The 26,440-nt window shown below is 33.9% G+C and overlaps 2 protein-coding genes across 6 annotated transcripts; one reads left to right on the top strand and one right to left on the bottom strand.

Moving 5' to 3' along the window:
• The first annotated feature begins 353 nt into the window (after positions 1-353).
• Positions 354-22,084, top strand: LOC112696015 (ABC transporter A family member 1). 5 transcript variants are annotated; one of them, XM_072196717.1, is made up of 42 exons: positions 354-443; positions 586-867; positions 1,265-1,344; positions 1,677-1,845; positions 2,315-2,397; positions 3,107-3,323; positions 3,643-3,872; positions 4,142-4,202; positions 4,374-4,460; positions 5,887-5,939; positions 6,044-6,119; positions 6,214-6,328; positions 6,418-6,507; positions 7,538-7,728; positions 7,822-7,934; positions 8,221-8,327; positions 9,106-9,168; positions 9,878-9,964; positions 10,337-10,435; positions 10,519-10,703; positions 11,151-11,205; positions 11,327-11,398; positions 12,392-13,090; positions 13,233-13,411; positions 14,026-14,236; positions 14,512-14,595; positions 15,067-15,108; positions 15,194-15,290; positions 15,645-15,772; positions 15,848-15,952; positions 16,690-16,836; positions 17,485-17,742; positions 17,827-17,962; positions 18,295-18,374; positions 18,483-18,590; positions 19,146-19,296; positions 19,693-19,829; positions 19,921-19,995; positions 20,095-20,398; positions 21,277-21,410; positions 21,518-21,576; positions 21,662-22,084. In XM_072196717.1, the coding sequence occupies exons 9-42, from the start codon at positions 4,417-4,419 to the stop codon at positions 21,741-21,743; spliced, it is 4,566 nt and encodes a 1,521-aa protein (XP_072052818.1). In that variant the 5' UTR covers positions 354-443; positions 586-867; positions 1,265-1,344; positions 1,677-1,845; positions 2,315-2,397; positions 3,107-3,323; positions 3,643-3,872; positions 4,142-4,202; positions 4,374-4,416; the 3' UTR covers positions 21,744-22,084. The 5 variants fall into 5 exon arrangements, with proteins under 5 accessions (XP_072052818.1, XP_072052816.1, XP_072052815.1 ...); XM_072196715.1 differs by having other exon boundaries at positions 3,107-3,309; positions 5,887-6,119; XM_072196714.1 differs by having other exon boundaries at positions 5,887-6,119.
• A 740-nt stretch (positions 22,085-22,824) lies between these two features.
• On the bottom strand, positions 22,825-26,440 carry LOC112696016 (heat stress transcription factor B-3). The gene is made up of 2 exons (XM_025748596.3): positions 25,908-26,440; positions 22,825-23,496 (listed from the first exon to the last, which is right to left on the bottom strand). The coding sequence occupies exons 1-2, from the start codon at positions 26,184-26,186 to the stop codon at positions 23,011-23,013; spliced, it is 765 nt and encodes a 254-aa protein (XP_025604381.1). The 5' UTR covers positions 26,187-26,440; the 3' UTR covers positions 22,825-23,010.

The raw sequence follows: 26,440 nt of genomic DNA, 5'->3' as shown, positions 1-26,440 counted from the left end.
TTAAATTTTTTTATCTTTGTTAAAAAAAAACATACACTTATATTTACAGAAATTTTATATGAAAAATATATATTTATATTTATATTTATTAAAATTTATACTTATAAATTAATAAAATTTATTTATTAATAATAATTTAATATTTATACTGATGAATAATAGTTAAAAATAATAAAACAGTACTGATTCCAAGAGTTTTTATACATTCAGATTATACACATTTTTAGAATAAATATTAAATATACATTCAAATAGCTAAAATATTAAATGATATTAACCAAATAATTTTTAGTTATTATTTTACACAAAAATATTGTATATAAATAGTAATTAATAATTTATTTACACAAGCGATATATTCTGTAATCTGTGTTTCTGTTTCGTCTCACGAGTCACGAGACGATAAAGAGTGCAGCGGCGCGCGAACCCTCAACTGAAACCTGGTATCGCAGACCCCTGCTTTATCATTCTCTTCTCTTCAACGTTTTCACTCACTTCCTCATAAATATAAATATTCGTTAATTAATAACAAGAAAAAATGAATTAAATGAAAAATAAAATATAAATTGGGTTTTTGTTTTTCAGTTATGGATGACTAGCTCAGTCGTCACACTCGTAACCCACCAAATTGAAGTGTACACAACGCAACAACCTCCACCGAGTCATAACTGAACAACGCTTTGTTTTTTTCTCTTCTTCTTCTTCTTCTTTAGAAGCAGGGAACGACACCGTTTCATCGCGTCTGGTTCTAGGGTTTCACGCTCTTGCGTTGCAGCAGCCATGGGAACTGCCTCCAGGCAGTTGAAGGTTATGCTCCGCAAGAACTGGCTCCTCAAAATTCGTCACCCTTTCGTTACTGCAGCTGAGGTTCCTTCTTCTTCATTTTCATTTTTCGCTTCTGTCTCTTGTTTTGTTCCGTTCATCTGTTTCTCTTTATTTGCTTTTGATCCTTTTTGTAACGTCATCGATTCCGTGATCTTGTTTTTTTGTTCGGTGATCTTCACTTCACTTGGCTTATTTATTTATTTTCTGTCGTTTTTGTAACTATTCTGAGTTTCTGTTATAGCGGTTTTCTTTTTATGGCTCTGGTACAAATGTGTATCTATAATTCCTACGTTTTTGTAACGTTCCTGTAATTATGTCATTTTTTTGGAAGAGATGTTTAGGGTTCTGTATGTCATTTGTTCCAATCGCATTTGAATTTGGTGAAGTATGAGTCAAGTTTAGTGGGAATTTTTGATGTATGTGGCTCAATTCATGGCAGATATTGCTCCCTACGGTTGTGTTGTTGCTGTTAGTGGCTGTGAGGACTCAAGTTGACACACAAATTCATCCAGCTGAACCGTCAGTATTTCTATTCATCTCTTCATGTCTTCTTCTACGTCCTTTTTTTTTCCTTTAATTTTTTTTTGTGTTTTTGCACTTTTCTCTTTGTCGTCTGTTTTAAGGAGGCACTAAACTAAACAAATTGAACAAAATGCAGGTTTTCAATACATTCCATTTTTGATATTCAAGTACTGTTTTATTTGATGAAGTAAAAGTAGATTGTATTCGTTATCTGTAGTAAAGGTTTATGGAGGGAACCGAAAGCGATTGCTGTTTCATTTCCGGAATTATTTTTTTATTTTATCTTTGATTTTATATGAGGAGTAAACTTTTATGTGGAAATGGAGCAGGCACATTCAGAAAGAGATGTTTGTGGAGGTGGGTAAAGGTATATCCCCTAACTTCGAACAAGTTTTGGCATCCTTGTTGGAGGAAGGGGAGTATTTAGCTTTTGCACCAGATACCGATGAGACGAAGCTGATGATAGATGTAGTGTCCATAAAATTCCCACTCCTGAAGGTAAACTACTAATACTCTTTTTAACCATGGTCTTACCAGTGGAACAGTTTAATTTGCTTGCTCCAAAATCTATCCAGTATTTCTTTGGCTGCTTTATCAAGTCTATCTGTGAGTCGTAACTTTGTTCCATTATTCTAATTTTTGACTTTTTGTCACCTGTAAGCGTTTAGGGTTTATGAAAGTCATTTCTGTCTTTTATCTGAAGTGTCATCTCTTCAATTGTTAAAGGCAGTGAATGGCAACTAGGCAGGTTCCCATTCCATGCACTATGTAGATGTTGTTTCCTTGCCGTCTCATCCCTTTTACGAAAAAATATGTCTCTGGTTTCCATGTCTTTCTGTCTTCGTACACAGCTAAAGCCTAAAGGCATCTTCAATCCAGTCTCCACTTGGAATTCATGTGTTTTCGCGTGCATACACACAAAATTTGGCTTTTGAAGAGTAGTTATAACTCGACTTTTAATATGCAGCTTGTTAGTCGAGTGTACAAAGATGAGGTAGAGTTGGAAAGCTACATTCGCTCAGATGCTTATGGTACCTGCAGTCAAGCAAGGTAAATAATTTGTGATTATTAAGGCTCTCTGCTGGATTTGAAGTTCTGCTATAGCTGCTATAATAGGTAGGCTCTGACACATGCAATGGTTTTTGAATTACATGCTAGGTGATATAAGAGGTACTGAATGAAAAATGTAGAATATTTAAGATTTCTCCTGATTTTTCATATCATATTGAGGTTTTGGTTGCATTAGAGACTATTTATCATGTTTGTATCTTGGGTTTCCTTCACTACGGATTCTTATGTGCTTTATACCTGTAATACAATGTCTCTCCCACTGTTAATGGATACTTATATACCTTTTTGGTTCTTGCAGTGTACTATTTGTCTATTCATTAATTCTACTATGATATATTGGCTCTTATGAAGCTGTCATGATGCTGGTCTATTTTCAATATCAATATATATTCTCATTATGCAGAAAATAATCATGTTCTTTCTCGTATCTGATATTGTATTTTCTTTATTCCTCTCCTCTTCAATGAGATTATATTTTTTTAATGAAAATGGAAATTATTCTTGTGACTAGGTGTCTTAGATTATTGCTTCTATAGTTTGTACAATTCTTTCACCCTATTTTTTATCAGACTCGAACATAAAATATGAAAATGATGTCTGTTTTAAGTTGATTGAAATTCTTTGAGGAGCTGAACTTTTGACTGCTTTACTTATAAGTTCTATTTTTTTTTCTATTCTACCTGTTTAGGAATTGTTCAAATCCGAAAATTAAAGGAGCTGTTGTATTTTATGAACAAGGTCCTCAGTCGTTTGATTATAGCATACGCCTCAATCATACATGGGCATTCTCCGGTTTCCCAGATGTAAAAACAATAATGGACACAAATGGCCCATTTCTTAACGACTTGGAACTGGGTGTTAGTGCTGTACCAACAATGCAGTACAGCTTCAGTGGGTTTTTTACTGTATGATATTTTCTTATTCTTTCTTGTTATTTCCCCCTGATTTTGTTTTCTCTTGCAAGTATATGTGTGCGAATTTTTTCCTTTTCTTTTTTTTTGGTAAAAATATTTTAGTATAGATCCATGAAACTTTATTTTATATTTTATTATTATATCTTTGTATCCATTGCAATTCTTTTTTTTTTTGTAACAACTTGAGAGTGTCTTTTTTAATTGCACATATTAACTTATACTCTCTATAATCTTCTTGCTTTCTGTCTTCCAATTTGATATCTGTACTGTTAAATAATACTCCATTAATCTATCCTTTTGTGTTTTGCAGCTCCAGCAAATGGTCGATTCATTTATAATATTCATTGCTCAACAGTCTGGCATAAATTCCAGCACTGAACGCATAACCCTTCCTCTATCAGGCTTCTATGACACTGATTTCTCTCTGAATGCTACATGGAATCAGTTTAACCCCAGTCATATACGAGTATCTCCATTTCCCACTCGAGAGTACACTGATGATCAGTTCCAGTCAATCATAAAGAAAGTCATGGGAATATTGTAAGTTTGTGTTAGTATTATGTTTATACATTATACATTTAAAAGTTTTTTTTTTAATTTTTTTAAAAATATTATTTTTATCAATGTTGTGTGTTACATTCATTTTGCCAAAATCAATGTTTAGATAAAATTTACCAACATAAATCACTTTTCTCTTTAATCACTTGTAATTAAACTCGATTTTGGTCAATATAAGGTCATCATGAATCAAACTGTAAACACAGAACTGTGCAGGCACTTGTATACTAATACTTATGGGACATGTGCAGATACCTATTGGGTTTTCTCTATCCAGTTTCGCGCCTCATCAGTTATTCTGTTTTTGAGAAGGTTTGGTAATTTGATCATTTGTATTATGCTATTAGCCCCCCCCCCCCCCCCCCCCAACCCAAAAAAATTTAAGAATATTTAACATACTTTTCTTTCCAAATATTTATGGGATAGAAAGCCTCCCTCTCGTATTTAGTTCTTGCCTCCTGATTTTCTAATGTAATATTTCAGGAACAGAAGATTAAAGAAGGACTCTATATGATGGGCCTGAAAGATGGGATATTTCATCTCTCTTGGTTTATCACATATGCTTTGCAGGTATGCCTTTTTCCATTCCATATGCTATAGTTTTTCCCTTTGTTTGCATGTATATGTTTTTCTTTTTATCCACAATATGTTGTGGGTTACTATTACTATTTTTATTTTATTTTATCCCCTCCCCCCCACATTCTTTTCCCTTTGGTTTACCTTTAGGCACTCCTGCTCTGTGTTAGGATGAATAACTTCAAAGGTCTGGTTGGATATAAATGGCTTTATGAGAATTTAACTTGGAGACTTATTTGCTGATTATAACATTCTGTTTTTGTTCAAGGTGTTTGAGGAATTCCTTAGTTATGGAAAGGTTGGTGTTAAGTTGTTAACTCTTAACATTTTGGTTCCAAAGGATAGGTTAGTTAATATTAATCAATTATAGACCAATCACAGCTTTGTATAAATCATTAAATGGCACTATCTCTTTTGTTCAAATGACATTTTAGAATATACTACTTTGGTGAAATAGTGTGCTCAGAAAATCTTAGATGTTGCTTTAGTAGCTGTTGAAGTAGTTCATGACCCGAGGAAAAGGTCAAGTGGTGTTTGCTTTAAGTTGGACTTTGAGAAGTCTTATGTGACAGGAGTCAGCAAGCTTGAGTTGACAGGCTTTGGAAGAGGAATCCAATTGACACATGATTTGTTAGAGGTAGAGAGATGAAAGAGGTGTTGGATCGTTGAAGAGAGGGGAGAAGAATAAGCATATTGTTGGATGTTGGAGGAGCTCTTGGAGTTAGGTCACATTTGAGGGGGCTAGCTGATTTTTTTTGTTGATCGAGTTAGGGTGGCTTATTTTATTGGGAAATTTGGATGTGGGTAAGCGTGGGATATTAATTCTTTTGGTCTGAAATTTTAGCATTGTAACAATACACTTTTTCTATCCGTGAAAAACTGTACAATGATATCTTATGATTTTGGGAGTCCATTCTCTTATTACTAATATTGATTATAGAAGAACATTAATAAGTAGAGAAGAAGGAGGAAAAAAAAAAGATGGCGGCACATGGAATCCTTCCTACCAGAGCCAAGTGCCAAAAGAGGGGGAAAATAAAAATTACTGGAGCATAGCTTCCCATCTCTTGGCTTGTTTCAGAAGGAAATTCCACTAAAAAGTTCATGAGCTTTACACCAAATAGTCTCAAATCTCTTACTCTGTAACTATTCTAATACTAATACAAATAAGGTAGATATTTCTTGAGAAAATCTAGAACATGTAGATTGCTGCCGCCTTGCCATCATTGCTGGTGTGGTATAAAGTAAAAGAGACTGCTTGGATGATTCATTAATGGAATTTAGTTCCTTATTTTATCTGTGTTGAAAATTTATTACATAACTGAGAACCAATAATGTGACGATTTGATTCTTTCTTTGTCTAGATCAAGGCATTATCTTGGTTTTATCATCTCATCTTTGTGCAATTTGAATATTACAGTTTGCAGTGTCTTCCGGGATCATTACTGCTTGCACCATGGATAATTTATTCAAGTATAGTGATAAGACATTGGTGTTTGCCTACTTTTTCATTTTTGGGCTTAGTGCAATCATGCTGTCATTTTTTATATCAACATTTTTCAAACGGGCCAAAACAGCTGTTGCAGTTGGAACGCTGTCTTTTCTTGGTACTTTTTTCCCTTATTACACTGTCAATGATGAGGGTGTTTCAATGTGAGTACCTTTTTTTATCAATATATAATATCTTTCTTGTCCAAGTTTTTCATACTTGAGTGTAGAGTTAATTGATTTGAGATTGTCTGCTCAGGGTATTGAAGGTTCTTGCTTCTATACTTTCACCTACAGCCTTTGCTCTGGGGTCAGTTAACTTTGCTGATTATGAGCGTGCTCATGTGGGACTGCGTTGGACCAACATATGGCGGGTGCGTTCATGCAGTATCAACTTTGCAGCTACTATTGTTATTTTGACCGATATCTCTTTCCCAATTCTTTTAAGATATTTATTGTGCAGGAATCATCTGGAGTGAATTTTTCTCTATGTCTTTTGATGATGATACTTGATACACTGCTATATTGTGCAATGGGTCTATATTTTGACAAGGTATGACCTCAATATTTTAATATATCTTTTTTATCTCGAGTAAGCTAACTAAAATGGTAACAAATGACCGTTTTGTGTCTGTCCTTTGTGTCCTAGCTAGATTGTCTAGCTGAAATCAACCATTTGTTGCTTAGTTGGGAGATAACAGATTTAGTTTGTGTTGATGTATATACATATAGATATGCATGAAAAGTTTCAAGAAAGGTGCTGTTTCATACTTGGCTGAACATTGTGATGCTTCTAAACAGTTTTCTTTCTGGGAAACATTTAAACTTAATTTTACTCAGCTAATGATTTGGCTGTATTTTCATGCACTCTGAGTTAATTTCAACTTTCTCATTTTCTGTCATGTATAATTTTTAAATTGTGCTTATTTGCGTCTTTTATCTGTATACTGGTTTTAATTAATTGATTGCTTGAAAGTATTTCCTCTTCAAAACTGGTATTAAGCATGTTATATAAAATATGATTTAAAAGTAGGTATTCGAATGAGAAATTTTAGGGATATTATTAGAGAAGTGCCAAATGGATGAACTAACAAAAAGTGGTTCTGTTTAAGTCATCTAGTGTTGCAAGGCTGCTGTTGTTTTTACATGTGAGCAAACTTTTTCTACTACCTCTTGCTTGTGTTTTTGTGTGTGTATTTGTCTACAATAATATGTGTGTGTGCATAAATTTAGATATATCTTTCCCTTTGCAGGCCTTCAGATTTGGTCCCTTTTCTCCGTTCTTGCTTCCCGAATTTTATTTTTCTCAACTTTTTCTTTTTCCAACTGTAATATCATAGAAGAATGCTCATTTAAGAAAGTACTATTTAGTTAGACTAACCTACATTTTGCAAAAGTGACGTATTTCAAATCATACACAGGTACAAACAAGCAATTGCTGTTGTGTCCTAACTGTTAGCAAACAAATGTTCAACCAAGATGCTCAATTGTTTTTATAATGAATATGTGTCTTCCTCTAAAGCATTCTCATTCCACTTCCCCTTATAAATGATAAAACCATTCAAACTCTGCTTACGTTGAAGGTTCTTCCACGGGAGTATGGACGGCGATATCCGTGGTCTTTTGTTTTCCGAAGAGACTTCTGGAGAAAGAATAAAACTGGAAAACACCGCCCCTCCAATTTTGAAGTTAAAATTGATGGTAGGAATTCCGAGTCGAGACCTTCTATAGAAGCAATAAGCCTAGATATGAAACAACAGGAGCTTGATGGCAGGTATATATGAAATACAATTCAAGTGAATCAACTTGGTACGTTGGAATCGTGTTCTATGTAGTCTCTTTCTGACTTCTTGTTTGGAAACTTTAGATGCATTCAGATAAGGAATTTGCATAAAGTGTATGCTACTAGAAAAGGAGATTGCTGTGCTGTTAACTCCTTACAACTTACATTGTATGAACATCAGATTCTTGCTCTTCTAGGTGAGTGCAATTATTCTTCTTTCTTAATTTCTGTTGCTTACATTACAGTCATACATATGTTTTATATACAAGCTATCTTTCTCTTAAAAGGCTTGATCTAAAAACTTCCTGTGTATTATTCTTGTGTGTAATGAGTATTTTGAGAGATTGTATTCCCGTTACAATAATTCTTTATTGTTTGATTTTCTTGTTTTAGGATGATTTCTTATCATCTACTCTCCCAATTTTTCTTTATATATATACCTATTCCGTAACAGTTGTCGCTCATTGATTATACTTTTTGAAGGACATAATGGAGCTGGTAAAAGTACAACAATCTCGATGCTTGTTGGTCTTCTTCCTCCTACATCAGGGGATGCTTTGGTGTTTGGAAAGAACATTGTATCAGATATTGTAAGTTGTTTGTTATAGAATCACAGATACTTCATAGTTCAAGCTTATTGTTCACAATCTATCTACTTATTATTCTTTGATAAAAGAAGAATAGAAGAATAATACAAGGAGGAGGCTATGGGTTCCTCTATACAATAGCGAAAAACGGCCAAAAGAAGAGTTATCTATAAAGCATTGCTTTCCAAACTACCAACATGTCAGAGGGGAATTAAAAAATCATGAGCCTTAAACCAAATTGATGTCAAACGTCTAAATCATATACTTTCTTGTGATTTAAATATCTTGAAGTCATAAGTACATGCTAACTGCATATTTGGTTTCATTAATTTCCATAGAATCAGCTTTCTGCAGCACTTCATTCATTGTAAACTCTTCTAATCACAAAATTTGCTAATCTGGACATACGTAATACAAAGACTAATACCATGGCCCTTATGGCATTTTCTGCTAGAGTTGACAATGCCATCTGCAAAAAAGAAAGTGGAGCCATAGACTCGAGTAAATTGAACAAAACTTGTCAATTAATAATTTCAATCGCTCTTCACTATGTTCTTGTGCTGCTACAAACTAATCCAATTTATCGATCCATAGTATTTATTTCCCTTTGTGCTGGACAAAAGAAGCTAGAGGAAAAAAGAAAAAGAGGGGGTGGGGGGATCGTGGCTGATAGCATGTGTTTCTTGGTAATCTGGGACATGTATATGCTCTCTTTGTTTTTGTTTCTTTGTGAATATTCTTGGTCATGTGTTCATTCGAATGTGATTATCTTGTTTTGTAGGATGAGATACGGAAGGTTTTGGGTGTGTGCCCACAACATGATATACTCTTTCCCGAATTGACCGTAAGGAGAAGCTTGCTTTTATATTCTGTTATCCATACCGCGACTAAATGTTATTATCGATTTGTTGAATGCTTATTTCAGGATATTAGTAACTGCTGTTTCTTGTATAGATAGATGTATGCTTCTATACTTCCCGTATAAGTTCACAACCTGAAACTCTAGACATTTCTTTTGTTTCATTCTGGTGGCCTCCCAACATATTCTAATGAGTTGCGACACTGTTATCCATTTGCATAACAAATAATATTAATTCATTTTGTCTAATTTTAAATTATTATAGTTTTATGTGTATAAGTGTATTAAAAGCCATGTTTACATTGTGGGTGTACATATTATCGTTAGTCTTGCCTGCCCTACCAAAAATTCAGCACTCCATCGCAGCTTGTAATAGCTTTTTTTTTTTTTCCCTATTTTGAACATATAGCCGCCACAATGCTATACATTTATGCAGTCAGAGAATTAAGGGCTCCCTTTGACATCCTCTCATCACTCCTCGTAGCACCTTTTTATTTTTATTTTTTTTTTAAATTCTTCTTGTACTTGTTCTCTTTTCTAATTTTTTTCTTGTTAATCTGTATCATCATCTAAACATAGCTATATACCCAGAGTTGATTTTTTATTATTGTTGCAGTGCTTACTTTTTTTTTTAAATTTATTTATATTTTTACTCTCATATTATACTGAATTCGGGGCCATTGACTTTATGTAGGTAAGGGAGCATTTAGAAATATTCGCCATATTAAAGGGTGTTGATGAAGACTCACTGGAGGCTGTTGTTACCAATATGGCTGACGAGGTGAGTTTGGTGATATTTAATTGTGGCCATAAAAAGTCCCCAACTATGATAAATATAGGGTCAAAGGGGGTGGTTAGGAGACAAAGGAATGTTTCTTCCCAATGTTTTACATTCTGCAATAACATTCTAGGAATTTGGCTGTTGTATGCCCAGTATTGAAAGTTATAGGGTTGCCGTGGGACTTGTTTTTAGCGGTATTTGAAATTGATACAATCTTAAATTGTTCAGGAGTTTGTGATCATGTTTTGATGAACCTTTTGCAATGTAGACATTGTCCTGCGTCTCCTGTCCCTAAATTTTTGTTTTTAGCCCTTTACTCTGTTCAATTATGAATCAATGTGGTATTCTAAATAACTGCTATTGCATGATCAGGTGGGCCTGGCTGATAAAATTAACAGTGTTGTGAGAGCTCTTTCTGGTGGCATGAAGAGAAAATTGTCTCTTGGAATTGCATTGATAGGGAACAGTAAGGTAGTATGCATATCAAAAACACTTGCTTTATTTTTGTATTCATATATTGAACAAAACTGGAACCCCTTGGTCTTACCTGGCAGGTTATAATTCTTGATGAACCTACCAGCGGAATGGATCCATACTCAATGCGTTTGACTTGGCAGTTAATAAAAAAATTTAAGAAGGGCAGGATAATCTTACTAACAACTCATTCAATGGATGAAGCAGATGAACTAGGTGATCGGATAGCTATCATGGCCAATGGTTCTCTGAAATGCTGTGGAAGGTTTAATTTCCTTCTCACTTTCCCCAATTATACCGTTCATTTGAAAGCTAATGATTGAAATGAAATATGAGGATCAATGACGAAATTTATATATGAAGGTTAAGTTGTGTATATATGTATATATTTTGTTGTATGCCTTTATCCACTTTCTACTTTCCTTTCTCAACTAGTTTAGTTTCTTTTTCTACTATCCCTCATGGTGCACACACGCATGCATGTGCACCCACACCCATGTGTGTGCACTGTTTGCCTATTTCGAAATTCATATTAGGCAATTCATTAAATTTTATGTGCAGTTACTTTCTGAATTTCCAGTTTTACCTCTGTTGACTTGATTTCTAGTGGCAAAATTGGTGGGAATTTAGTTTAACTTTTAAATGCACATCTAGGTATCATGATTGTATTATGCATTTTTTTTCTCCTCTTATTTGTAGTATTTTTTGACAGCTCACTTTTCTTGAAGCATCATTATGGAGTTGGTTATACTCTAACACTTGTAAAGGTTTGTTCTATCCTGATAACTTCCTCTTCAATTCATTCAGGTGCTGATGTTTCATGGCTGAAATGCTCTATTTATTTATGTATTTTAGTTTTTCATTTTTCTTTAATTCTTGTCCTTTCAGTCAGCTCCTACTGCTTCTATAGCTAGTGATATAGTATATCGTCATGTTCCCTCAGCAACCTGTGTAAGCGAGGTAATCTCTCACAGTATAGCTATTTGCAATTCACTTTAATATCAGTCTGATGAACTTAGTAATCATCTATGAACAGTAGGCAGTCAACAGTCTTCTTTATATCACTTTAAAGGGAGAAAAGTAGCCTACTTTTATCATAGATTAAACTTATTCAGATAATTCATTACTTTGGACATGAATAAACTAACTTTACCATGGTGATTATTAATTGTTACTCTAAGTTTGGTCACTTAATATTTAGCTTTACAGTAAAAAGGAAAGAAACCTGATGCAGTTAAAGAGAGTATGAAAGGAAGAGGATAAGAAATCTCAGAAAGGAGAGAGCAAAATTTAAGACATAGGCCTAACCTTAGAGATTGAGCTGTGGTTCGTGTTACAGGGAACCCGGATATGTTTTAGGAAAAGAATAACACATAGGTCCTAACCTTAGATATTAGCCATGTAACAGGATATGCTCATATTTTTGCATATCTAGGCACGAAAATGCCCCAAAAGAATGCACTACTAGAATATCTAAGTACGGAAAAACCACTCAATATCATATGTTGTCCAAAGATGGAAAGTTCGCTTGAAATATCTGTCATTCTTTTTCAGCCAAAGCCGCCGAAAGTGGAGAGGTGAGGTGTAAAAAAGGTAAACGTAAAAAACTTACATAGAATAGGTTGAATAGCTCTTTCCCAGCTCTGACAGCATTACGGATTTGGATGCAAACCATACATGCTTTAAGATTAAACCTGGTTTCCTCTTTCTTTCATTGTTTTTAATTGTTAATTTTATTAAGGAGTTAATTGTCTATATCATTTGAAATGCAAAAAAGCAAAAAGGAAAAAAATGGTAAGGTAGTTGGTTTTATGTTCGATTTCATATAAACAGTGCTTCGGTTATGGATAATCAAGTTCAAACTTAATTAAAAAATACTTCCTCTTCATACATTGTTTTTAAATTTGTTTTGCATGATGTTATGATGATTGATTCCATTTATTTCATTTGCAGGTGGGAACTGAGATTTCCTTTAGGCTTCCGCTGGCATCTTCATCAGCTTTTGAGGGGATGTTTAGGGAAATTGAAGGTTGCATGAAAAAACCACTTTTGAACATGGAAATAAGTGGTAGTGGTAATGAAGACAGTCTTGGTATTGAAAGCTATGGTATATCAGTCACAACCCTAGAGGAGGTATTTTTGAGAGTTGCAGGATGTGACTATGATGGAGTCGAATGCTTCGAGGGAAATGATCGTTCCCTTGTGTCTGACTCTGTGGCTTTGCTTGGTTCTTATGACCATCCCTCCACCAAAAAATGTTTTTTAGGAAATTATAAGAAGTTCCTTGGTTTGATATCTAGCATAGTGGCAGGAGCTTGTGGTTTGATTTTTGCTATGGTTATAAGTTTCATAAACTTCGTGGGTATGCTGTGTTGTAGCTGTTGTCTCATTTCTAGGTCAACATTCTGGCAACACTCGAGAGCTTTATTCATTAAAAGGGCAATATCTGCTCGGAGAGATCACAAAACAATTATATTCCAGCTAATTATTCCTGCTGTTTTCTTGTTTATTGGTCTTCTTTTTCTCAAGCTCAAGCCACATCCTGATCAGCAGGGCCTGATCCTTTCAACTTCTTATTTTAATCCTCTGTTGACTGGTGGGGGTGGGGGAGGTCCAATCCCTTTTAATCTATCTTTGCCTATTGCTGAAAAGGTTAGTCACTCACTGTTGTTTCGATTTTTGCCTCATGAAATTATGTTGTATCATGTCTCTTTTTAGTCTTAGAGGCTGGTGGTCAAAAGTTGACTCTAGTGCATTCTGACGGGGTTTCACTGGAATTTCTATGATGTTGAAGGTAGCACAAAATGTCAAAGGAGGGTGGATTCAAAGATACAAGCCAAGCTCATACAAGTTCCCTAATTCAGGGAAGGCATTAGCTGATGCAGTGGAAGCAGCAGGGCCAACTCTAGGACCTGCTCTACTTTCAATGAGTGAATATTTGATGTCTAGCTTCAATGAATCCTACCAATCTAGGTTCGTAAACTTCAACTTCCTGGTCCACTCTTGGTTTGTCATATTTCAGAACTGTAAGCATTTGTGATAAGAAATTATATCAGACTTGGAAAGAAATGTATCATTAATATGAGGAGAATGGCACAAGATGGGAGGATAACAGGCCTGTCTTACGAAAGAAAAAAACAAAGAGAAAAGAAAAAGCAATCAATGAATCATAGCCTTTCAATCTCACAATATATCTAAGCAGGGAAGTCCTCTAAAAGGATGACAGTCTTTGCACCATATAGAGGCCAAATATCTAGTTCTGTCCCATAAAACTTGTTTAACTGAAAATCTACCATTGAAGGTGCATAAATTGCGTTCCAACCAAATACATGTATAAATTTTCTAAAATAACTAAAATGAAAAAAATTCAGCATTTTCGGAAAAGCTAAAGAGAGTAGCATTTGATCGAATCAGTTTCAGCCTTTTTCAATTATATAAAGAAATCCAAGTTGTAAAATCACTCTTTTGGGAAGAAGAAATAAACACACCCTTACTAGGCAACTTAAGAAATACAACTAAATACCATTTATATGATGATGAATGCCTGATGTAGTATACAAATGATTGCAATGTAATTTCATATGAAGGTATGGGGCAATTGTGATGGATGATCAAAATAGTGATGGGAGCTTAGGCTACACTGTATTGCACAATTGTTCTTGCCAGCACGCTGCTCCCACCTTTATCAATGTTATGAACAGTGCCATTCTTAGACTTGCTACTGGTGACACAAATATGACAATTCAGACACGCAACCACCCACTACCAATGACACAAAGCCAGCTCGTACAACGTCATGTAAGCTACCATGTTCTTTTTTATGTTATCAAACTGGGTATTATTCAAGAATTATGATGCATGTTCCAATTAGAACTGTAAGCTACCAAGTTTTTTTCGTTTTATCTTTTCATTTTTTATATTTTATTTTTTACGTTTTCACATCCAAAGTACATAATGGTTGGTGATGCTAAAGATGTCCAACTTGTATACTCAATGCTCATCTATAATTTCCTTCCCTCCATACTCTTTGATTAAAATCAAAGATTTGATGAGCTGCTGATGAAATTCTGTAGGACCTGGATGCCTTCTCTGCTGCAATTATTGTCAATATTGCATTCTCTTTCATACCCGCCTCATTTGCTGTTCCCATTGTTAAGGTAAGTTGTGTTACACTAGTTTCATCAGTATATCATTTTTTAATCATTTTCTTTTCCTTCTGAAAGAAATGTAAAGAAGAACTGTCATGGATCATACATCTCAAAAGCTCAAGTTATTGGGTAAAGGCACATGCACATGCACAGTTTTTATACATTAATACCCTGCCTAATGAAAGAGCTCCTTTTGTTTGAAGCATTAACTATGAACAACACACTCACCTTACCTTGTGCTGAAAATTTTATGCCATTTAGAAGAATGTGAGCAAATACAAGGATCAAGACCACTTTAGTTATAGAAGTTTTGATATCACGTTATAAACATTTCTTCCAAATGTACGAGCTATTGGATAATAGAGGCACATGGAAGTGTGGATGCTTAAGTAGCATTTTACTTTCAATATTTAGAGTGTGAATGCATTTTACTTTCTTTTATGTTCAAGGGCTAAAAGTTTCCAAACTTGGTTGGTGCAGGAACGTGAAGTGAAAGCTAAGCACCAGCAGCTAATTAGTGGGGTATCTTAGTTTTCTTGAAAGAACACTGTTTAACATATTATTGAGTTATCCTTGTCTTCACTCTGATACTGATCTTGCTGATCAGGTTTCTGTCCTTTCATATTGGGCTTCTACATATATTTGGGACTTCGTGAGCTTCTTGTTTCCGGCCTCATTTGCCATAATTCTCTTTTACATTTTTGGTATGTTTTCTGTTAAAAATATTAGTTTTTTAATTATTAATGATAAATTAATTATTTTTATGTACTTCCATATTTAATGTAATAGCAGCTGCTCAGATAATTTTTTTCGGTATTCTAGACCATGTCCTATACACATCTTTGGTTAATATTTTGATGGTTTGCTTGTGCTATGGAAGGCTTGTAATAGAGTTATTTAAAACGGTATCTATTTTCCCTCGTTTCAGTGTATACTCTCAGATCAACTACTTCCATAAATATGGTTCCTATGACATCTCAATTGAATCAATCCTTGAGGTTTTGCTTACAGAATCATAGTGTTAGATGCTAATTCTTGCCTATTAATTAATATTGTAGGTTTGGATCAATTTGTTGGAGGGGTATCTTTGTTACCGACTACACTGATGCTTTTGGAATATGGACTTGCAGTTGCATCATCAACTTACTGCCTTACATTTTTCTTTTTTGACCATACCATGGCTCAGGTAGGGGGACACAATTATTTTTATTTCGTTACTTGCCGTGCATATTAATGCTAAGACATTCATTCTTCTTTTCAGAATGTGGTTCTTTTAATTCACTTTTTCACTGGATTGATTCTAATGGTTATCTCATTCATTATGGGACTTATACCAAACACAACAACTGCCAATACTTTTCTTAAGGTAACTGCTTACTGCTCTTAAGCTTTTAGCAGCATGAATCCCATGCCCTTGCTTTGACTGATTCACCTTCCTGAAGGTAATAGCCAAATATGCAGGACTTTTCCCATTTGAGGCTCCTTTTTTTTTTAGGAAGAGATAAAAAAGAAAGAGAAAGAAGAGGGGGGGAGGGGGGATGAAACTATCAGATTATTATACTTCTAAGCTCCCACCCCAAATTTGTCTCTTTACTTTGTGCTTGCAATTTGTTAATCAAGAATAGACACATTAGTTTCAATCACAAATGTAAAAAATCTGCTTGGTCGTAACGAAGTTTCATCAAGTTGCCAAATATTTCATATATTTAAAGTAAAGGAATGAATTTTACTTTCTGTTTCTCTCTGGCTGTCTGTGCCCAAGCTTGTTGCTTGAGATTGTCGGTTTTAGATAGCTAAGGAAGAGAGAAGAAATATTCTGAATAATATGAAAATATGTTGCTGGCTGTGCTCATGAATCATCTAGGGACTTCATTATACAGTGATACTGGTTACAACTTACAAAACTAAATTGGATAGCAAAAACATGTAGATGTAACTTACAGAATAAATAATAAGATAAAACAAAGCAATTCTAAATCCTAACAGAAACCATTGAGATACTTTTTAATATTTTAAGATATCATGCTATCCATTCTGTAATAGTATATGATTTAATATAAATACCATTACATACTCTCTACATAAATATTTGTTCTGTTTCAGAATTTTTTCAGAATTTCTCCTGGATTTTGTTTTGCTGATGGTCTTGCTTCATTGGCACTTCTACGGCAAGGAATGAAAGATAAAACAAGTGATGGGATATTTGACTGGAATGTTTCAGGTGCCTCTATTTGTTATCTTGCTGTTGAGGTATAACTCTAACTATATCAAAATTTTCTGCTGTTTTGTTCCTTACGAATTATGAATTATGATTCAAAGTACAAGTTCTAGGTGGGACTATAGTAGTAATATAAAAGTGAACAAGTGATAGTCGTTAGGAGGTTTTCATGTATTAATTTTCATGTGCTCTTTATTATAATATTCTTTTTATCAACATACACCAATGATGATATATATTATCTATACTTCTTTAATACTACTAAAGTGACTAAGGCAGAAAAAAAAACTACTTGGTCACAGTTTATATATTCCCAAAAATGCCCTTATTTACAGTTCTTACGTTTCAAATCTTTAACAAAAAAAAAACCACCAATTTTACTAATAATGCAGACAAACAGCATTACTATTTTATTTTTTGCTATAAATATGTTACTTGTATTAAATAATTCTAAATAAAAATACATTCATATTTGTGTTCTCATTTATATTAATTCTTCAATAAATTTGTACATTAAACAAGTTATAAAAAAAGTACGTATATTACAGAAAAAAAATTGCTGCATATGCACGAGAGTGCCTATTAAGTTGTTAGTTTATATGATAACAAAGAACAAGAGAACATAGATTGTGTCAAAAACAGAATACTTTCTCATTCTAATCTATTTTCCTGTATGACAGAGCATTGGTTACTTTTGTTTGACACTTGCACTTGAAGTTTGTCCCTCCCTCAAATTAACTCCGTTTATGATCAAGAAGTGGTGGCAGAGTTTAAACATCTTCCAGCGTAATACCACTTATCTGGAACCTCTCTTAGAACCTTCTATGGAATCTGTTTCAATGGACTTTGATGAAGATGTGGATGTGAAAACCGAAAGAAATAGAGTACTTTCTGGTTCCCTCGATAATTCTATTATCTACCTGCGTAATCTTCGAAAGGTATTTTCTTTGATTATTCACTTGCTTTTTAACATGACAAAATGCTTTTTATTTAATTATAGTTTTTTTCCCTTTGAAATTAAGGTGTATTCTGAAGGGAAGTATCTAGGGGAAAAGGTTGCAGTAGATTCGTTAACCTTTTCGGTTCAGGAAGGAGAATGTTTCGGCTTTTTAGGAACAAATGGAGCTGGAAAGACCACAACTCTTTCTATGTTATGCGGTATATCATATGCCTACACATCTAATACTGCATATTTTACTCCTGTTATAATAGGAACTTCTTTAGCTAGCAAACTTAAATGTGCATTGATAACATTGTTTTGATTTTCCATTCATTTTCTCTTGTGAGTATAGTTGTTATTATCTGTTCCATAGGTACAATCTTCTAATCTAAACAAACTTGAGATGATGATTTGTGATGTTCCGGAAAAATTTTGATAGATCTCATTCAATTGCACCAATAGAGGTTTTGTAATATGGATTGTTGTGAACTAGGCATTTCTCTGTGATTCTTATGGGCTTATTGCTTAATGTTGTGTCTTTTATGTATAGGGGAAGAATCTCCTTCTGATGGGACTGCTTTTATTTTTGGCAAAGATATATGCTCCCATCCCAAGGCTGCTCGCCAATATGTATGCATATTCTCTCTTATGTGTACACAATGACTTAACAGTTAGAGAATGAAGTTTTATGTAAATCCATTTAACTATTTATTGTTTATCTCAATATTTCACTTCCAGATTGGATATTGTCCGCAATTTGATGCTTTATTGGAGTTTTTGACCGTTCAAGAGCATCTTGAGCTTTATGCTAGAATAAAAGGTGTTCCAGAATACACTATAGATAATGTACGTGTAACTCTATCCCTTTCATACTTGATGTGTCTGGACAATTCATGGCAATAACATGCACGTAGGTAGCTAATCGATTTGTAATTCGACAAGTTTGAAATAAGAACACCCGTACTTTTCCATTTTTATGGAGAAACCAAGCAAATACGACACTTACAGACAATATAAACAAAATAAGTTGAATCTCAGTGCGAGGTAGGTTGGCTTGTGCACCGTTCATGCCTCAAACTGTTAGGAACCAATGTATTAAAGTGCAACATAAAAAGGGTAATTGGGGAAATAGACTTAGTGGAGGGAATAAATATTTGCAACCAACTCTCTGTTGGGGTGGTATTGGGGGTGAGGTGGTTATCACTATATAGGGCCATGGGAAACGCCGAGGGAGCGCATTCAGAATTGTTGGGTAATAGACTCAGGATTGGAAAAGTGTCAGGCCTCTTGAAAGCTTGAAATATCACTATGAATTTTTATATTAATTAGCATTCATCAATAGAATATGATCATAATAGATACAGCATAATTGTCGCTTCTTGTCTATGATCACTTCAACAGATTGTTAAGGAAAAGATGGTGGAATTTGGCTTATTGAAGCATGCTAATAAACCGTCATTTACTCTTAGTGGGGGGAATAAAAGGAAACTATCTGTTGCAATCGCAATGATTGGAGATCCTCCTATTGTCATTCTTGATGAACCATCTACAGGTACGATAACGGAGTTACTTGCATTGAGATTTACATTTAGCTTTTTTAATTGTCTAAACTTTAGTTCAATAGATGCTTGACATGTTAAGAAACCCACTTCATTTTTTTCTTGAAAAAGGAACCCACACATGTTAAGAAACCCACTTCATTTTTATCCTGAAAAAGGAACCCGCTTCATCAATTGACCTTGAATTCTTGTTGCATTCAATTCTATGATCAAAACCATGGTTCAGAATATTTTTTTAGCATCTGCATAATCTCGTTTGTTATGTATCATTCATGCCCAGCAAGCTTCGAGTTTAAGGGGAATGTTAGCTATTTGTAGGTTCTTACTGAATGGATTAAGCTTAGTGATTCCCGACAAAGCATCTAGGTCTCTCATATTGGTATTTTCAGGTATGGATCCCATCGCCAAAAGATTTATGTGGGATGTAATATCTAGGATCTCAACAAGAAGGGGGAAAACTGCAGTAATTCTAACTACCCACAGCATGAATGAAGCTCAAGCCTTATGTACCAGGATGGGAATAATGGTACAACCTTATTTTCTCTTTTCATTCTTGGACCCTGGCAGGCAGCTACTGATATACTTATTGCCTGATATTAATTATATTTGTTTGCAAGGTTGGTGGACGATTAAGATGCATCGGAAGTCCTCAGCATTTAAAAACGAGATTTGGGAATCATCTGGAACTAGAGGTAGGAATGGTTAAAATATCAAGAAGCACATCCTCTTTGTACTTATTCTTTTACCGCTGATGAAAAAGTACCTTCATATATTAATTCACCTGTTTCCAGGTAAAACCTACTGAAGTGAGTTCTGCAGACTTGCAAACACTATGCCAAGCTATTCAGGAAAGAGTTCTCTATGTCCCTTCTCATCCTAGAAGCTTGCTTGGCGACCTTGAAGTTTGCATTGGTGCCACTGACTCCATTACTGCAGAAAATAGTTCCATTGCAGAGATTAGCTTGACACGAGAAATGATAAGCTTAATTGGGCGCTGGCTTGGCAATGAAGAAAGAGTCAAGACACTAATCTCCTGTACACCTGTCTCTGATGGAGCTTCTAGGGAACAATTATCTGAACAATTGTTTCGAGATGGTATGTTGAACTTCCATTGAAGGCTTTGATTCTTTGTCTCATTTTGATTTCTTCTATGACTCGATGACACTTTTCTCGTTGGAACATGCATGTAACTGAAGTGGAAATCAATCGTGAATTATACAGTATTTGAATGGATTTTCATTTGGTATAGTGTATTTGTTTTTTCTTTACCTATTTCCTCTTTTCTACATTAAATGTTGATACAGTATTCCTTTATAATATTCTGACAAATAATTTGAGGGTAAACCATAATGTCTTCCCTCGGGTTTAACAAAGTACAAAATCCTTTCTTGGAATGGGAAAAAGTATGGCCCTTGTCTTAAAATTTCACATAATACTTGGGCTTCGTGATTTTAAATTTTTACCTTCAAATTTATTCTGCAATTTAAGCTAGGTCACTGTAATAACTTAGACAAGGAAGCTCTTGAAATTTTGTGAAGCTGAGGAGATTGGATCAGATGGAGAATAGTTCTATAGCTAGATTTGTGAAGCATGTGATCTATGATAGGGCACAATGTTATCATTTGATCCATGTAGCCAATTTCATCCAGTGGAACAAGACTTGGTTATTATATAAAATAAAAAAATGCAGAAAGATGAAGTAGAACACATTTCATGTATGTTAGATATATGTATTAGAAATAAATCATCCATGACCTTATGCCTAATAACTTAGCCTTTTAGAAGAAATGGCTCTTGATATGGTAAGGTAGTAGAGCCTTTTAAGATAATGTCATCAAGTGTTTTCAGCACATGGTAAAGTGGCTAGAGAATTCTCATTAGAGGAGATGCATTATATATATAAACTTTTTCCCAATAAAAATTGCATAAATTCTCTTCCGGTACTGATATTTCTTTTTTATTTTGTAATGTAGGTGGTATTCCATTACCAGTATTTTCCGAGTGGTGGTTGTCGAAACAAAAATTCTCAGAAATTGATTCATTTATACTTTCATCATTTCGGGGAGCAAGATGGCAAGGGTGCAATGGTTTGAACATCAGATACCAGGTACTTTCACTTTTTGCCCCGATCATCAGAACATCTGCATATGCTTACACATTTTGCAGGACATATACTAATTCACAACCTTTTTTTTTTTTTAATTATTATCGCAGATACCCTATGAAGAAGGTTTATCTCTGGCTGATGTCTTTGGTCACCTTGAAGGAAACAGGTAAAGTACAAGTATCACGTGATATAATTAGGAGGATATCTTACTTGTCAAACGAACTGACAAAATGCCACCTAACTTTTTGCAGAGATAGATTAGGGATTGCTGAGTACAGCATCAGCCAGTCAACTCTGGAGACAATATTTAATCATTTTGCAGCTACTTCATGAGATGTCAACATTTTTGTCATTTTCTTTCATAAACTACGGCATAGTATTGCAAATTTGCAATGTCTTATGAGCTATCAAAATGGTGCATTCTTTCTAAACGGAAGACCATGTATAGTGTGGATCAGTGATTTAGTGGCATGGAATTGTATATAGATTCCGTAGGGCAATGGTTTTGGCCGTTGAGAATTGTAACATTAGTGTTACTCATTGAGGAAGGACTTTGGCTTAACTGCCAGTTTTTCCCTTTGTTTGTCATGTAAAATTAGTGTGATGTAAATAGTAGGATTTAACTTGGGTTGATAAAATGAACTTTTGCTCGGGATCTCTTTCTTGAATTGAAATTAGTCTCACAATTTGAAGGAAAAATTTATGACATATAAGACCATAGATGATGTATATAAGACTGATGTTTCGGCCGTGAAAAATTTGTAGAAGAGAACAGGGCTAATGTTGGCATCTATGACTGTTAGAAATGTTAGAATGTTAGTTGGAAATGAAGATATTGGAGAGAGGGATCACGATTATCAAGAGCATTTGACGTTGGAGAATAGGATGAGGATGATTAGTCTTGCAAGTTGCAATGATAAATGATCATTAGTTAATGTATCAGGATTTAGGAACAGTAAATATTGATATTTTGAGGCATTGGATTTTGGAAATATAGTGTGTTTATTATCCTCAATTCCTCATCATTATGATTTGTGATTACTAATATGGAAATGGCGGCTTATTTTGAAGCGAAATTAATTATTCGGTGCAATGAATTATTTCATTATAAAATGCCAATAATGTAGCCCGTTTCGTTCTATTATATATATGAAACCCTGAAAATAAATAAATATCTTATTTGGGAATGTTGTTTACTCTTGGATATATGTGTTTTGTGAGCCATTGAGCGCGCCTTTCACTGTAGAACACATTATTACCACTTATTTATGAGTGATATTACACCTTTGAATATTAAAATTATAAGTACGTTATAAAGTATAAACTCATTATATATAATATATAATAGCAAATGAATTTTACATAGATATATCGATCATGTTCTTATATTACGGTTGTTGCAATATTATGATGATTTAGCTGTCTCCAAAGTTCTTGATATATACCAATTACCAAATATGTGATCACCACATTAATAGCACAAGAGGGAGGAAAAAACATTGGAAAAAAAATTCTGCAAACCTAGCTAACATTTGATTATTACACTTTTTGAGTAACTATATTTATGTTTTGAAGCTACTATAGGTGTATATATCTGTATCTATTTGCATGATTGAGAGAGCAAAATGCTTGCGCTTTCACGTATCTCGTCTCTCTTCCTCTTCACCTGCCTCTGCCCTTGAACATCCAATCTTACTCCAAACAGCATTGGCCTTCCGGCCTCGGCCTCATTCTCATCCTCGTCCTCATCCTCTTCCTCCTCTTGAGCATGCGAGTATTTCGCCACCAAATCAAGCAGTTCCCTACACTTCCTCTTCATGGTTGTGAGCTCTGAACTCAACACCCCATTCTCCTTCTTGAGGCGCTTGTTCTCATCAACTAGAGTGGTGTAACCCGAAGACGAAGAAGTCGATGAAGACCTTTGATCTTCATCGGAGTCTTGGGGTGCACCTTGGTTTGCTGCTGCATTCCGTTGCTTGCTTGTCCATGCTCTTCTTCTTCGAATTTCACATAGCATTTCTCTTTCGCCTTTCTTGAACTTCTCATTGGAGAATTCCCATCTGCTTGTTGCAACTTTACGAAAACCCTGTTTGTACATCCAATCCAACATTCGGATAATATTAGATCAAGAAACATTTTACCATATTCCATGGAACATAATTTTCTTACTCCATAGCAAATGCTTTCTCAATGTCCATGTCAATAATAATAATAACAGAAGGAGATGGCATGGAACAAAGTTAATGGGATATAACTTAATGTAACTTTTAAGGAAATTGCTTTTCAGGCATTTATTTTTAATCAACGGGAGATTATATTATTTTTAAAACTAAAATTTAAAATATGGTAAAAATCCGTACAGTTATCTTTATGTGAAGTTGATAACTAAAGTTATTAGATAACAATTTAGTCAAATCTATCGAATCATTTAATCACGCTCTTAACTATCAACTTTACATGAATATATTCTTATAAAAAATATCTTAAAAAAACATGCATATATTCTTATAGAAAATATCTATCACGGCTAGCTTAGATATTAACACAAAGCTTTAAACTCACCCACTAAATATTCAGTATTAAACTTGTTATTATTAGAGGCTAGATTGATCATGCGTTAATTGCGGCAAGGCAATAAGCTAGAAGTTCTCTTCTTTCTTGTGTGGGCCGATCAAAAAGAAAAAGAGGGTTAAATAATCAACGGCCACAAAGAATTAGAGAAATAGAAGTTCATAAAGGAAATATGAATTGAAATAGTCAAAACCCGAAAACTTCTATATACAATCTAAGACTTTAAAATTAGAAGTCACCTACCATGGTTCACGTAGTCAAAAGGAATAGATATTTTATTTTAAAATAAATAAATCTGAATTGTAGTTGTAGCCATGTGATTAAAAAATATTTGCCTTGTATTTGAGTTAAAATTTGTTAATTGGTTACTTTTTTTTACTAAAAATATTTGTTAATTTGGTTTATTAATCAGAAACCTGAATTGAATAGTATTAATCAAATGGGATCCTTCTCTTACAATTCTACTAACACAATCAACAAATTCCGTATACATATTACTTTCTTTCCCTTATTTTTTTTCTTTCATGATGAACCAAAATAAATAAATAAATAAAGGTGAAAACTCAAGTCGACTTTACATGAAATTAATATCTGAGAGCCGTTAGATGCTTTGACTAATTTGACTAAATTTTCATCTAACGACTCTCAGATATCAACTTCACGTGAAGTCACTTCACCTGAATTTTCACCATAAATAAATCTTCCACCTAATATATCATGAAAGCTCAGCATTAAATAAATGGCTGCCTTAGATACTTTACGATTTGCATTAAAATAAATAAGTCTGTGAGTATTCCGTTTTATTATTAAACCATATAGCGCCCCCAAAAATTGATTTTTGACCCTTTTATTTATTATGGCGGTTCCCACCTGAACCGTCACAAGCACATGTACATGCATAGCATAACATGAACTGAAAACAATACAAGAAAAAAATATATATATTTGACCAGTAATAATTTATTCTAATCTACTATATACTATAGTTTCTAACTTTGATAGAGTCTTTTCTATAACATTTTCACACCTAAGCAACAACACTTCATTAATAAGATACACGGTTATATATTCTATTCTAGTTTTGAGTGGTAACAAATACTCAAATAGAACTTTAATATATGTATCATACATTCCTCAATTAATGAAAAAGCTTTATTGAATATAAACATATATATGACAAAGCCTAATAGGTCGTAGAAATATTGGTAAAAATGTTCCATCATGGTGAACTAAAGAGAATGAAAATTTTTGTTTTCTTTTACTTTTTATGACAATAACTTTCTAGTAGTCAACTTATTGACCAAAGAGGGATATTCATCAGCCGTTTAGGTTTTCCAATTTATAGAAATGTTAATTGGGATAGATATTATGAAATAATAAAATACTAAAGAGAGTCACAAATTAATGTCCATCCAAATTTCTCGCTTTCAAAACCTACCACCTTCACTTATAATTTTGTATCACTTTCCATGATGGTCATCATGAGATGGGCACTTTTTAATTTGATATTCAAACAAAATTTTTCTTGATCAATTTAAGATAAAGTTTAGAAATAACAAAATTAGGATCCTTAATTTTATGTTCCTTATTAACAAAAAAAAATCAAATAAACCATAATATATCATGTTATAGGAACTTATATAATTATAGTAGTCCATAAATTTAAGTAATAAATCATCAAAGTACTAATTTTATATTATTATTATTATTATTATTATTATTATTATTATTATTATTAAAGAGTTTAATTTTAATACACTGATAATATAAACCATTTTACACAATCATATAATTATATATATTTTTCTTTTGATGATTATTCATGCAGTTAACATGAAAAGTAATTATTTTTATTAATGTAATATTAGGTAATTGAATGTACGTATTTTTGCATCAAAATTAAATTTTATTTTTAAATATACGTACATAGGTATTGAGCTGGCGGACGAAGCTAGAGAAGTTGCTATGCTTGAAGAGTGTAGGGAGGAGATCACGGGCAAACTCCGCCGGCTGCCACACCACGAACGCCGTGCCGTCGGCATTCCACGATACGACTTCGTCGGTGGCCGGATCCTCCACAAGCATGTATGTCTTCAACAAGAAGGGTGGTGGATTATTGCACTTCCTTCCACCACCACCACCACCACCACATTCCAACAACAACCCTTTATTATTATTATTGTCACATAATATTGTTGCCTCCATTTGTTTTAATTTTCTAGTTAGAAGGAAAGTTGATTTGTGAAGAAGTAGAAGAATATATATAATATGAAATTAAGTATCTAATAAGATTGATTGATGAAAGAAGAGGAGAAGAGAAGAAGGGCAGTTAAGAACTCCCAATCCCAACAATAGAACCCCAACACGACACCACAGTTCATGAGATTTGCAAGTGCTTCGGTTTTTCCTTCTCTCTCTCTCTCTCTTAGTTTCTTTGAGAGAATAAATGCTTGAAACGT

Source organism: Arachis hypogaea, chromosome 6 (assembly GCF_003086295.3).
Source record: "Arachis hypogaea cultivar Tifrunner chromosome 6, arahy.Tifrunner.gnm2.J5K5, whole genome shotgun sequence".
Lineage (NCBI taxonomy): Eukaryota > Viridiplantae > Streptophyta > Magnoliopsida > Fabales > Fabaceae > Arachis > Arachis hypogaea.
This window is presented reverse-complemented; position numbering and strand designations above follow the sequence as displayed.